This window comes from Sinohyriopsis cumingii, chromosome 17 (assembly GCF_028554795.1).
Source record: "Sinohyriopsis cumingii isolate HCF-2022 chromosome 17, ASM2855479v2, whole genome shotgun sequence".
Lineage (NCBI taxonomy): Eukaryota > Metazoa > Mollusca > Bivalvia > Unionida > Unionidae > Sinohyriopsis > Sinohyriopsis cumingii.
This window is the reverse complement of record NC_142977.1, coordinates 104083181-104098977: the sequence shown is the minus strand read 5'-3', so window position 1 is coordinate 104098977 and position 15797 is coordinate 104083181. Positions and strand designations below refer to the sequence as shown.

General features: G+C 35.1%; 1 protein-coding gene across 3 annotated transcripts in view; it reads right to left on the bottom strand.

The window, feature by feature from the left end:
- Nucleotides 1-15797, bottom strand: part of LOC149779592 (DNA mismatch repair protein Mlh1-like) — a 302826-nt gene that overhangs the window by 7998 nt on the left and 279031 nt on the right. For all 3 annotated transcript variants that reach the window (XM_089940364.1, XM_089940363.1, XM_089940362.1), the window contains exon 19: nt 7712-7822. In XM_089940364.1, the coding sequence (XP_089796490.1) occupies nt 7712-7822 (111 nt within the window). The remainder of the gene's footprint in view (nt 1-7711; nt 7823-15797) is intronic.

Sequence of the window (15797 nt, the reverse complement as noted above, 5' to 3'; positions counted from 1 at the left end):
CCATACAATTTGTTATATTGCCATAATGCAATTACCATGCATAAAGCTTTGGTGCCATAATGCAGTTACCATACAATTTGTTATGTTGCCATAATGCAATTACCATGCATAAAGCTTTGGTGCCATAATGCAGTTACCATACAATATGTTATGTTGCCATAATGCAATTACCATGCATAAAGCTATGATGCCATAATGTAGTTATCATGTAAAAAAGTGATGGTGCCATAATGCAGTTACCATGCATAAAGCTTTGGTGCCATAATGTAATTACCATGCAAAAAAGCTATGGTGCCATAATGTAGTTATTATGCAAAAAGTGATGGTGCCATAATGCAATTACCATACAATTTGTTATGTTGCCATAATGCAATTACCATGCATAAAGCTATGGTGCCATAATGTAGTTATTATGCAAAAAGTGATGGTGCCATAATGCAGTTACCATAAAATTTGTTATATTGCCATAATGCAATTACCATGCATAAAGCTTTGGTGCCATAATGCAGTTACCATACAATTTGATATAGTGCCATAATACAATTCCATACAATTTCAAGGTGCACAGTAAATGTTAATTTATAAAAGCAGAACTAACTTAACAGGATATGTAGAAATAAACAGAGCAGACTTTTGTCTGCTGGTCCAAAAGTCGACAACATATTTTGTTACAATGCTCCCTCACTATAAGGTATATCTGTATAAAGTGATCCCTTCACATTATGGCTACATAACAAACATTATATTGAGCAGGTATATCCTATCTGTGACCCAGTCCTTTACAGCCTGCAGCCATGTAGGTGTCCTTTTGAAAACATGCATTTTAAATAATATGCCTAATTAGTGATAGGGCACTTTTCTTGCCCATGCTGCCTACAACCTTTAGCATTTTATCTGTTTTGGCCCCCAGCCAAAAAAGGTTGGACATCCCTGATATTCAGTGAGTGCTGTATATGCTATTTGCAGCCAGGTATATATTATTCAAAAGCAAATATGGGTCTAAAATTGTTTTGAAAGGGTTTAAATTACCCAACAACAGCTGTTGTATGGGTATAATGATACACAAAGATTTATTTTAAGGACAATGTTCTTCATTATATTGAAAGAATTTGAAGGATTTCAACTGAATATACTATTTTTGTCAAAACAGAAACATGGTGCCTATTACAGTATTTCTCCTATAACAGAACCATGGGACCCTACATCAGTATCTCTGCCATAATAGAAGCATGGGGCTAATTACAGCCATACTAAAAGCTGGGGACCTAATACAGTATTTATCAATGATAATACCAGAGGGACTTTTGTGTGTGTGATTTGGTTTTTTAATGTTTAACAATTTTTCAGTCATATCACTATGATGTGGCAGGTTATAGTGGTATCTAGCAATGGGGCATCATGCTGCAGACATGTAGCATGATGTCCCACCCAGTCACATTATCCTCACACAAGTCCTATCACTAACCTCTTTAGCTGAGTGCCTAGCGAGGCAGCTGTTGGTACCATTTTTATAAGTCTATGGTACGACTTGGCCAGGATTTGAACCAGTGTCATCCCACATATGAGGTGGATGCTTCAACCACAAGGAGCGGTTGCATGTTGGAAAGGTCTAATTTGGATAAATCTTGGAAAGAAGATTGCTGTGACCCGGATTTTGTCTTGGTCAAATGCTCTTCCCAAGATGCCTACAAACTGTTATAGCATGCTCTTCCCGAGATGCCTACAAACTGTTATAGCCTGCTCTTCCCAAGATGCATACAAACTGTGATAGTCTAGTTACAGCTGGGGGAAGAAGAATCAACATTTTTTCATTTGAATAAATCCTAGAAAGTAGGTCAAAGAGACCCAGTTTTGGTCCATGACACAAATTCATCGTGAGATACACTGCTGATACTGCAATGAGAGTCCAGAAACAATTTTTTAAAACTTTTTTGGTTGGTAAATCCTGGACAAAATTGTTGCAAAGGCCCAGTTCAAGTCTGCAGTGTATGTTCATTCCCAAATACACTTCAGGTCTGATTAGTGAAATAGCACAGGAGCGTTAGTCTGGATAAGGATGATGGACGGCAGACCTGCCAACCCAAACAAACCTGTCTCAGTAATGCAGTTCATTTTATTCATAAGTTTGACCAGTTTTTAGTAAGGTGTACTGCTATTGTGAGGTTAGTAAATATGTATCTAAAAAATGTTTTGGATTTGAAACTGAAGCAGCGATGGTAAACATTATGTTCAACTTAAAAGTTGGTAAAGTACACAGACTTTATTTGCTTATTATAGGTGCACAAACTTCAGTTCCAAACCCTATGCAGCTCAATGGCTTGTTACTATCTCTCAACCTTATGTAATTCTTGAATTCTTTTTTCATTTCACATACTAAAAAATCAACACATGATGTCCAATAAACGTAATTGTGTCCTTACTGCTTTTATTCACAAGAATCTGAATATTCCTTTTAATTCTTATGTACTGATTATTAACACTTTTTAAGAAGCTTATTTTTTCTTTCGTCTTCAACATATATTGCTTGCTTGATGCCATTTGAAAAAAAATTATGTAATCAACCGTTTCATCATGCAGATGCTTTGCATGAAAAAATATGTGCTGTTGAAAGTGTCTGAGGTTGTATTGTAATACTAGTCTGGTACCCTGACTAACTTGATACATCTGATGTGAAATCTGGATCCTAATCAAACATGAAGAAGCCAATGATGTGGATCTTACAGCGACTATCATATTTCTATATTTTTTCTTTTAATCCGTAAGTGCGTAGTTTAGAGCTCATTTTCATAGAACTTAACACAAAATCATACGGGGTTGGCAGGTCTGGGACAGTCAAAGACTGACAAAATTAATCTGGTTCATCTCCCCTTCCACGTCTTTAAGTGGATAGGTCTTAAGGATGGATATTCTAGCACTTTGCTAGTTCATGTATATTTTTTATTATCCAATGTTTAATTCTGACCAATGACTTGTTCGTGACTTTAGAATGAAACCTGAAATTAGAAAACATCCCCCTACTTCCCCTAGAAAACTAAAATCACGGACAATGAGTCCATGTGACCTAATTTGCCTCCACAGTTAGTCTAGTACTCTTGCCTTTTAAGTTAGTTTTTTTAATAGATCTGAATGAAAGTTGGGGTGCTTGACTACATCTATGTTTAGACAGAAGTGAAAATGCCATTAACAGCTACAACCCACACACATCCTATTAACAAATTCTTCACATCTGATTACATATTGGAAAATAAAAAAATAAGGAATGAAAAATTACTATGAGTATCCATGTGAAAATTACTGCAGTATCTCACTTGCATTAGTTCACAATGAATAAAACATGAGCCACTGCACTAAACACCTAATTAATGCTGCAAAAAAACACACACCCCCACTTCTTCATTGAAAGGTCCGAACCCAACATGTCTGAAATTATGAATTGTGAATACATAATGGACTTGTTTTTGTCACGGACTTATTCAAAATGTGAGAACGGAGATGTTGTGAAAGCCACTTTGTTGATATTACTTGATTAAAATAATAGCTTTTGCACATCTACAGGTAAGTGAATACCTATGACAAAATCATCCTACTTTCAAGGTTGGAAATAAAAACTACTTAACTGACCAAAAATTTTGTCAAATGGGGGAGGGGGGATGTGGGGTCCCATCAGATCAGTAAAGACATAATATTGAGATGAGTTCTCTTACATAAAACCAGACAGTAATGCAGAACACAATTTTGGAAAGAACACTTCAATCAATGATGAAATCTTCTAAACTATATTAAAATCCCAAATTACACTGAAATCAATAAACTGCATCATTGAGGCTCCACATTTCTGTTTGAAACTCAAACTCATTATAAACTGCACAGTCATGGAAACAGATGCATGAACTTTAACAAACTGACTTTGTGTGGGTCATTTGCTACTAAATCTAATATTGTATATCCTGTATTTTTGTGTATATCCTGTATTTTGGTGTATATACCTGTATTTTGGTGTTTATCCCTGTATTTTGGTGTATATCGCTGTATTTTGGTGTTTATCCTTGTATTTTGGTGTATATCCCTGTATTTTGGTGTATATCCCTGTATTTTTGGTGTTTATCCCTGTATTTTGGTGTTCCTGTATTTTGGAATATATCCCCGTATTTTGGTGTATATCACAGTACTTTTGTGTTTATCCCTGTATTTTGATGTATAGCCCTGTATTTTAGTGTATCTCGCTGCATTTTGGTCTATTATCCCTGTAATTTGGTGTATATCCCTGTATTTTGGTGTATATCCTGTATTTCGGTGTATAGCCCTGTATTTTGGTGTACATCACTGTATTTTGGTGTATATTGCTGTATATTTATTTGGTGTTTATCCCTGTATTTTGGCGCATATCCAGGCATTTTGGTGTATATCAATGTACATTGCGACCCCACTATAACACGCCCCGCGATAATGCGAATTTGGATATAACATGGTTGTGGTGTGGCTCCTGAAATTTCATATATTCATTTGCACATGAAATTTTTTTTCTTCAAAGTACATGAAATAGTGTATAAAAAATTTAATATCATTTTGGGGAAGAGATCGTGTATGAATTTGAATATAATACGATCGTGGCGTGGTTCCTGAATTTTTTTTTTAAGTACGAGAAATAGTGTGTAAAATGTTTTTTATCATTTGGGGAAACAGTTCACATAGGAATTTGAATATAATACGAATGTGGCATGGCTTCTGAAATTTAATAATTTCACCAGGTTCCTGAACTGTTACGCCAAAATAAACATTATTGGAAATGTTACTTATTACTGATCCATGAGTAAAGCCAGTAAGTCTTTGTGATTGTCGTCAATTAATTCTGTAAACAATCATTGCTCAGACAACAGCCGACATGTATTTCTTCTTTAACTGCATACACAACCAAGCAGCAGACAATGCGGTGGTTGATAAAAGATTCTCACAATTTAGCAAACATCAAAAAAATGAAAGCCGCCAACATGTTTGCTGGGTTTGGCGGTGTTATTAGACACAATCAGTTGACCAGTAAATAATGTCCACTTTATTAGCTGGAAATTGACAGGGTATGAAATTGTACAATAAAAATATTTTTCACATGTTTCTTTCGATATTCACAAAATCTAAGTAAAAGTTATAAGCACGCTGAAAGCATGTGTTGTTTGTAAATTATTCTTGCTGTAGTCGTTCAAATGAATAGGCGTACAAGTGTTAATTATTGGGAATTTGCAATGGATAAGGTACATTGAAACGCATATGATAAAATTTTAGCAGTATGAAATTCATACAGATACCGTTCATAGACCCTGGAACGTAATGTATCGTACATGTGCTTTATCTTTCTTAACCTAATTTTGCTGTAAATTTTTCCCATTGAATTCCGACACATAATGATCTGTGACAAAATTATTGAATAGTTTAAATATGTATACAATTTTTGCAATGGAATAACATGGATTAATCTGCATGTCACGACAGTATGATATCGGACGGTAAGTTAACGGTGTTAATACTCTGTTCATGCTATATATTAGACGCTGAATTCAGACAATGATCTGTGACAAAATTATTGAATATTTTTAATCTGTGTGCAATTTTTCAATGGAATTACATGCATTATGGATGAATTGCATGCGATGACGGCACGATAGTAAATGGTGTTGATACCCTATTCATGATATACATTAGACATGAATAAACATATATGTGCCAATGCGTTGTTCTCTGAAAAAAGTAAAATACTGTAAAACCCCGCATTAATGTGATCCAATTTTTTGGACCCCAATTATTGTGTCATAGTGGGTTTCTACTGTGTATGTATTTTGGTGTTTATCCTTTTATTTTGGTGCATAACCCTGTATTTGGTGTCTGCAGTTAAACTGTTTTAGTCTGGAACATTTACTAGATATAGTAAAATACTCCAAAGTCACTGGTGGGTGGTGGGAGAAACCTGACAGTGAAAACTTTTGCAATCAAGAAATCTAGTCGACGTGTTGGTGACTATTATATCCCTGTCCTATTCTGACCATGACCTCTGACCTGTTTGTCAAGTGATGTATTTTTTTCTTCTTCATTACTATACATTATTATACAGTTTGCCCTTGTGTGGGAGTAATGTCAGGTGCAATGTAGTTTACCTGGAAGAAAGAGTATTGTTGAATGTGTTGTACAGTTTGGTCATGTAAGAAGGTAATGTGTGTGAGACATGCCTAGCCTATCTGATGAGTTTTAGAATTTTTGCCATCTGAAATACCTAAATTCTTTACATTTCATATATCTTGGCTCTGCATGCCTAAAAGTTGCCCCCCACCCTTAAGCATAAAGCTACCATCAAATTTGAAGAAAAAAATCCAAAAGTTGTAAGAGCCTTTTACTTAATTTGCAATATAGGTTTGGATTATTAATTTAAAATCTTAGTGTCTTTGTCCTAAATTTCATATTCAAATTATAATAAACGCATGCACATGTAATTCCATTCCCATGATTTACAGGGAAACTTTCAATGATTACAGTATATACTTGCTTTCAAGTGGAGTCCAAATGTGAACTGCACAGATCCAGATTTACATTACGTAATGCGCTTGCAAATCTGGGTCTATGCAGTTTGTCAAGAGTAATCAGTTGAACAAACAACACAGACCCTGACCTGCCAGTGCATTATGCTAAGGAAGCTCAGGGTCTATGCAGTCTGTCAGGAGTAATCAGTGGAACAAACAACACAGACCCTGACCTGCCAGTGCATTATGCTAAGGAAGCTCTAGGTCTAAGTTATTTACAGCTGGACCTGACATATACGGGTACAATATATGGTATGATAAAATTTTCCATACGATGGGAAGCTCTAAAGACAAGGGTGAAAAACCATAAATTTATTAAAATATACCAAATGACTGTAACCTTCATGTTGTCTCTTCTGTCAAACACACATTTATATTCTGAAAACAAGTTATTTTGGTAACAGAAGATACAGCCATTTCTTAAAATTTACTTCCAATGCATACACTTTACCCTGATAATCTCAACTTTAGCTCCACTACCACCCCAGGGATCTTCAGTAGCTCAGTTGTTAGAGTGTGAGGTTCATAATGTAACAGTTGTTGGTTCAATACCCATTTAGGCCAGTCAGGAACTGCTGCCTTAGTGTGTCCTTGGAAAAGCACTTTGCTCCCACTTCTTTGGCATGATATAGCCAGTAATGTGTTACAAGTGCCATTACCCCCCCCCCCCAATCCAACAATATGTCCTTAAATAAACCTCATCATCACAACAAATCATAATCCCAATGGAACTCCTTGTACACTATTGCAGATTCTTATGACTAATACATATAATCAAACAGAATTTTGATTTAGTGAAATCTTACTGGAACTTTTTAAGTTTGCTTACTTCTCAATTGCCACAAATGTTTCATGTCTCTTGGAATTTGCACAGGAAATCAGTAAATAAAGTTAGTTCTTAGAAACTTCATCCAATAAACCCCTATCTCAAATCTGAACAACTGTCTGTGGAATCCTGACCTTTGACATATTTCTCCAAAGTATATTCAACACTCAACTTCCCAAAATGCATTGCCAGTTGTCTCTTTAATGGTCAAATGTGTGTTAAAAGACACTGAAAAAAAATCACCACCACCCCACCAGGTTGACAACAGACAGACGACTTGATCACTATAATTTGCAACTGTGGCACTGTATATTCTAAATACCTCCTCTTCCTGGTGGCTTGATGCGGCAAACCAACTTTCCTTCAAGGCGTAAAATTCACTGGTTTCACGTGCAAATGTCTGGAAGCATTCCTTCTCACTTTCCCAATTAACCTATGGAAAAAACAATGTATTAGAATATGAGAATAAAGCATGCATCCAAACACAGACATGTTCCCCCATTTATCTTCATATATGTTGTTTTATTTAAATTTCCAGCCATCAGTCTTGACCCAGATTTGCCAACACATTCTGACCACCTTCCCCTCATATCGGTAAATTGTTGGCTTGCAATTTCCAACCATCAGCCTAAAATCGGATCTTATATCACATTTTCAGCTAGCACATTGGGGAGTATGCGGTTTGTTTTATTTACAATATCCAAGCAATTGACAAGACAAAGATCTGAAATCACTTTCTGGTACAGCAGACATGGGCCAATAATGTTACATTTACCATTTCTACTGGCAGTAACGACTCTGATCTGCCAATGGATATTTAAAGTTCTATCGTTTCCCGGTTTGCACCTGTTGCATCAAACAAAGGCAAGTACAGTATCATTTATTGTTGGGAACAGACAGTATCATTTATTGTTGGGAACAGGCAGTATCATTTATTGTTGGGAACAGACAATCACTGATCCTGAATCAATGATGGGTTTAATTACAGTGCTAATTTTACTTCATGTAACAGGTTCAACTCCGAATATGATCAAGAAAAGAAAATCAATATCTGTTGAACTATTAGCAACTCTTAAGATGCTATTCTGGTGTATCATTTTCCCCCAGACTCTTATCTATTTTCCCCCAGACTATTGGCATATTTTTTTAATGTACCTGGCCACATGCATATCCTCATAGACCTTTACCTTAGAATGCAGTTTCTTGCCTGTCCAATGTATCCCCCTGCATGCGATTCGGAATATATCCAATATATAACAGAAATTCTAAATGTTTTTGAAGGCACAATTTATGTTAGAAATGGTTTACCGATATTAAAGCATACATGCCAACCCCTGGTTAGGAAAAAGTGTAATCCAAGTGGACAAAAAGAGTAATCCAAGTGGACAAAAAGATTAATCTGAGCAGAAAAAGAGTAACCCACATATAATACAAATTCAATGAGCACATGTACAAATTGATTTATTTATCCCTCTGGACTTTTAACATCAATTACTGCTTCAGGTTTTTGTATATAACTCTTTGAGCTTTAAAAAGCAACAGATTCTCATATTACATTTCAAAACACTTTGTACCAGCTGAGACTATGAATGTTTTGCACACCAGTAGAACACTAAGTGCTGGGTTCCAGAGCCTGGATCTGAATTCAGTTTTATTTTTGTTAACAATACTGAACAATCTCTCACAGTCAGCATTAGAATGGTAAAGAACCAATATTCCTTTCATAACCTGATGAAGAAGAGGAAATATATATCTTCCAGTTATTGGGTCTTTTACCTGGGAAATAAGATGAAAAAAAACCAACTCTGTCCACATGAATTACATTGTCAGGTAGAAGGCCTACATGATACTTCAGGAGTTCTCCTTCTTCTAATTTATTGGCAGCCTTTCCTGCAGCTTGGTGCATCATATGACGGAGACAACCTGATATGAACAATGATGGAGACATTTTCCAAAATATAGAATGCAGCTCCTTTATGAATTCCAGTCATCACTGATGCAGCATCAGCTGAAAACCCCATACAATTCTGCCAACTTATATTTATTCAAAGCATTATCAAGCAAATAAAAAATTGTTTTCTCTAGTGGAATCTACTGTTAATTCTGGTGGTGAAAGAAGAGCACTCTGACTTTGCCCTTTTCATTGTCAAAGTCTCTTAAACAGACTGGGTACAACGTTTTGTCATCATAATTAATACTCCTTACTGTTGCAATACTAGATGGCCCAATTTTCATGGCTTCTGCAATTTTAAGTGAAGTATCTTCTGCTAAACACCTAACAATACTGTAGTATCATCAATTTTCATGGGGAACCAATTTTCATGGTTTTCGTTGTTGCCATGAACCATGAATTTAAATCTGCAATGAAAAATGAGCCATGTAGGATGATGACCCCCCCCATTTTCGCTTAGTGTTTCATTCCTAGAGATTAACACAGCTATTAGTATTTAATAAATCAAGGTCAATAATGTAATCTGGAAATTAAATATTAGCTTTTACATGTATTTATTTTATTTTTTATTTTAACCTTTTGAAAGCAGAATGATAAATCATTTTATAGTGTTTCAATGCACATGTTCAATAAGGTATCTGATAGCTGTAATTTTAGACTCACTGCCTTAAATTGATATGTGAAGTAAGGATAGAGAGAAAATAGAGAAAAAGCATAAGGTATTCAAACAATAGTAATACTGAAAAATAACAAAAAATAATACACAATAACAGCATATGAAAATTAAATTTAATATGTATTCAAATTGATCCTTCATTCGAGTACAACTGTTATTGAAACATTTAAATCCTTCTGAAAGCACATTTCATTTTATCCATGCATTTTTAATCCAAAAGAACAACAATCCTGTAAAATATTATAACTATTTCTTGAAACACTATTATTAATGAAATACTACTTATATACACAGCAGAGTATTAGAGCTCACACTTCACAGATTTTTGGACAAAGTCACTGTATCAACATCATGTCAATCAAGTCTCATAGTACTCACAAATGCTTCTCATGTAAATAATCCCCAAATTGCTGAATTAAGTCCCGCTTTCTCAAAACCACTGATAATTAGGTCCGAGCTTTCACTCATTGTCGCGTGAGCTGCAATTATCCATTCAGCGTGAATTGGCTTGATTAATGAAGTTGCAAGGTTTACTAATACCGTGCACTGATCATCACCAGTAACATCTTTTTCTGTAATGGCATCCATGACCTGTTCAGCATACTACTTGTGGTAGTGTGACGTCAATTCTTCTTTAATAACTGACTAGCCTAGTGTTGTTGACTGTGTCGGCTTCCTTTGATGTTAAGCACTCAAACGAAAATGTGACAAAAGTGATTAAACTTGACAGGTGTTTTATTTGTGTTCATAGAGATGGAAGTATTGTTTTAGTGTTGTTGGCTGCATCAGCTTCGACAGATTTTATTCACTTGGTCAAAAAGTCGGTGCAAGAATTAAACTTGCCATGTCTTTAATTTGTGCTCATACTTGTTTGTTGTCAGTTATTTTAATTCAACCTGTAAGGTCATTTCAGCCTGCACCATTTGAAAAGATGCATGAGTCATCCTGCACCGCATGCATGCTTTAAAACCATGTTATTACCAATTTCATATCTTTGCTTAAACTTGAAAGACATTACCTTCCAAACAGAAGAAATAATGCAATTTCCTTATGCAAGGAAAATCTCATCTAGAATAAGTCGTGTGGGTGTGGGGATTAATACCAAAAAAAAAATCTATCACGCTATACTTCACGCTAATGCAAAACAACTGCCACAGCCACTTGTTTTTGTTAATGAAAAGTTAAATATTGACAAAACCCACTCCCCATCTAAGTTCTAAAATAATTATATCAAAAAATGTATGCAAGGTGACAAACTCATGTGGTTTGAAATCTACACACCTGCTGATTCTGTGCTAATTTTATTTATCAAGTGACAATCCAAATCTGCTTCCCATGTATGATTTAAGTATATTACAGCTCATTACAGTGTGCAGTTTCTGTTACTTTGCCAACACTTCCTGTGTGTCACACAGAGAATATCTACATAAGTTCTGATTGGAGGTTATTATTCACCCTGGGCAGCAACAATATTCACCAATCACAAAAATGCAACATATTTCACTGTGTGAACACCGTAAGTGTAGCCATCAAATTAGACACTTTGCATAAAAGTGGTTATTAAATGATGAGTCAAGGGCTTCATTATATATGGGGGACACATTTTTCAAATATCTCCATTATGCTGAACATGCAGTTGGGTTATGTTCATTAGTGTGAAATCAGTGTGGTGGGTGAGTGTGGGACACTACAAACCATATCACCTTGTATAGTTTGTAGAAAGAAAGTAGGTGTTGTCATTAAGTTTTTCTTTTTAAATGACAAAAATGAGTGCCTGTGCCAGTTGTCTCAGATGAATTTCCAGTTTTAAAGGTAAATGACTAATAACTATTCATGTCTGCTGAATAAAAAAGTATTAACTTGTATACATAGGTATTGTTTTGTATCGATTCTCAACCCCGTAAACTGGAATGTGTATCAGTATTCTCAACCCCTTATACTGGTATGTGTTCAGTATTCTCAACCCTTTATACTGGGTATGTGTATAAGTATTCTCAACCCTTTATACTGGGTATGTGTATCAGTATTATCAACCCCTTATACTGGGTATGTGTATAAGTATTCTCAACCCTTTATACTGGGTATGTGTATCAGTATTATCAACCCCTTATAATGGTATGTGCATCAGTATTCTCAACCCCTTATAATAGCATGTATATCAGTATTCTCATCCCCTTATAATGGTATGTATATCAGTATTAGCAACCCCTTTTACTGGGTATGTGTATCCATATTCTCAACCCCTTATACTGTTATGTGTTCAGTATTCTCAACCCCTTATACTGGGTATGTGTATCAGTATTCTCAACCCCTTAAACTGGAATGTGTATCAGTATTCTCAACCCTTTAAACTGGAATGTGTATCAGTATTCTCAACCCCTTATACTGGAATGTGTATCAGCATTCTCATCCCCATATACTGGTATGTGTATCAGCATTCTCAACCCCTTATACTGGTATGTGTATCAGTTTTCTCATCCCCTTATACTGGTATGTGTATCAGCATTCTCATCCCCTTATACTGGGTATCTGTATCAGCATTCTCATCCCCTTATACTGGTATGTGTATCAGTATTCTCATCCCCTTATACTGGTATGTGTATCGGTATTCTCATCCCCTTATACTGGGTATCTGTATCAGCATTCTCAACACCTTATACTAGTATGTGTATCAGTATTCTCATCCCCTTATACTGGTATGTGTATCAGCATTCTCATCCCCTTACACTGGGTATCTCTATCAACATTCTCAACCCCTTATACTGGTATGTGTATCAGTTTTCTCGACCCCTTATAATGGTATGTGTATCAGTTTTCTCAACCCCTTATACTGGTATGTGTATCATTATTCTCATCCTCTTATACTGGTATGTCGTATCAGCATTCTCACCCCCTTACACTGGGTATCTCTATCAGCATTCTCAACCCCTTATAATGGTATGTGCATCAGTATCCTCATCCCCTTATAATAGTATGTGTATCAGTATTCTCATCCCCTTATACTGGGTATCTGTATCAGCATTCTCAACACCTTATACTGGTATGTGCATCAGTATTCTCAACCCCTTACACTGATATGTGTATCAGTTTTCTCAACACCTTATACTGGTATGTGTATCAGTATTCTCAAGCCCTTATACTGGTATGTGTATCAGTATTCTCATCCTCTTATACTGATATGTGTATCAGCATTCTCCACCCCTTATACTGGTACATGTATCAGTATTCTCAACCCCTTATACTGGTATGTGTATCAGTATTCTGATCCCCTTATACTGGTATGTGTATCAGCATTCTCAACCCCTTATACTGATATGTGTATCAGCATTCTCCACCCCTTATACTGGTACATATATCAGTATTCTCAACCCCTTATAATGGTATGTGTATCAGCATTCTCAACCCCTTATACTGGTATGTGTATCAGCATTCTCATCCCCTTATACTGGTATGTGTATCATTATGGCAAAAGTATCGATGCAACAATATATCACTGAAAGGTATACAAAACAAAGACAAACGCAAAAATGAGCACAACTCCTCAAAATACAAAGTGAAGATCTGATATGACCTGCCCTCTTTTTAAAGTCCAAGACTTGCTGGAAAATGATTATGGCATGCATCTCAGGGTAAAAAGGACGCCTCCATCTGTTATGCTGACATCCCCTTTGGACCTTAGAATGTTCTGGAAGCAACCTTTGACCCACATCCTAGTCACCTTATTGTGTCTTAGGTCTTTATATAAGGCAGAGGTAAACAGAAAGTATTCATTCCTATCTTAAGATCAGTCTGTGGAGTTATTTACTGCTGTGTTCAGAAATAATTCTAGAGATCTGGAGTTATCTAAAACATTCATTGGAATTACTAAAGTACTTGGTGACTGGATTAACACTCTTTTGGGATTATTGTCAATTCATTCAAAGACATTCTGGATTATATCATTCTGATACATCAATACTACTGACACATCAGCACATTCAAGACTGGAATTTGTTTGGAACACTCTATACTTTTGGACTTGTGATAGGATTATTTGGATTCTAATTTGCAATACTGTAAGTTCATTTAAAATTTTGACTTTGTGCTCTAGGGAAATAAAATGTTTATTGAATTTAATAAAACTTGTTGGTTACACTATCTTTCCATTACCTAGTTTAAAACCATTGAGTTGTAACAATATAAATATAAAGAATTTACTTATTTTGATTCACCATATATGTTATATGACATAAAATAGAAATCTCTAAATTAGGTTACAAATGAAAATTGTCAAGAAGCTTCCACAGGACAAGTCCACTTGTCATATCTGTATGATGAAGCACTGGATAAATTGATTCATTTTGTTATCAATGGACCTGAATTAAATCAATCGGATTACAACTCCAACTTTTCAATTCTTGTTCAAAGGAGTATGTGTCAATATTTGGCTGGAATTCAACAGATTTCAATACAATATCTGGTATTTATGATGATCAAATTAGCACCAAAATTGACTACAGAACATAACACTTCTTTTTCTATCTTTCCACCTTCTTCTTGGAAGTTTTTGATTTACTTTGCTTATTAATGCATTATAGTGAAACAAAATGGCATGGGGGTAATTTGGTAATGCTGTGAAACCAATGAAAATTAAACTACAGGTTTTTATTGTTGCCTGCTTGGGTTAAATAACACCTGGGTTATTAGGAACTATTTTGTCAAAATCATCCCAAGTGTGAATGCTGTAAGAGCCTGGATTCTCCAACATATGTGCATTGTTGGGATTCCCCCAACATCTGTATACTGTCAAAAAGCTAACAAAAAACCAAATTTCTTCCCTACAAAGAATTATTTTGACTCGCTCTTTGCATAGTTGATACTGGTAATGGTTGATACACACATTTTGTGCTTTAAGTCAACCTATGGTCTGAGATTCACCTGCCAAGGCATGCTTGGAGTCATATGGTCTGGTTTGAAACACTAAATGACTTTTCAAGTACTTTTAAACAACTTTTTCAACAACTTCTAAACGACCTTTTCAATCACTTTACTTCAAATGAGCCGTATAATGTTTTCTTAATTACATTTTGTTTTATGCTGTTTTAGTGGAAACTGAATACAGTTTTAAATACAAATAATATTAGCATTCCTACTTGTCTCTTGGTAAATATGCTGCAAAGATTCCTATCATTTCAAACACAAATTTTTGATGTGTTAATAGCTGCTACTGCCATATAATCAAGGGGCGCCTTTATTCCAATAACTGAAAGTAACAACCAATCATTATAATGTGGCCTTAATTTGTAATATGTTAGATGAATAAGAATACAAATTTGTTTCATATAAAGGGTTTGGCATAAAAAAGACATTTTTTTAATACCAAGAACACAACAATAGCAACTTCTACCATCTCTACTATTTAAGAAGGCAACTTCTCTACAAAGCAAGAACAAAATTATATAACCAATAATGGCTTGAATTATTTTTTTTTAAAAATCTGTTACAAAAGGAAAACCTGAAAATAAGTTGCAACAAACGATTATGAGTGAGGTTAGAAACCATAAGCCTATGTTTTCAAAATTCCCCAAAAATACTTGTTTCTTGTTGAGACGACTTTTGTTGACTGAAAGGATGGTGTCTTAAGACAGGTTTCACTCTATCAGATTTTCAAATGTATAAAAAATTTAAACCGATGTTATTTATTCTTTCTTTTGCTAGAAACATTCATTTTGGAGCATAAAGTACTTTTTAAATATTTCCAAGTAATTTTATATGAAATACAAGCTAAAAACATTGATGAAG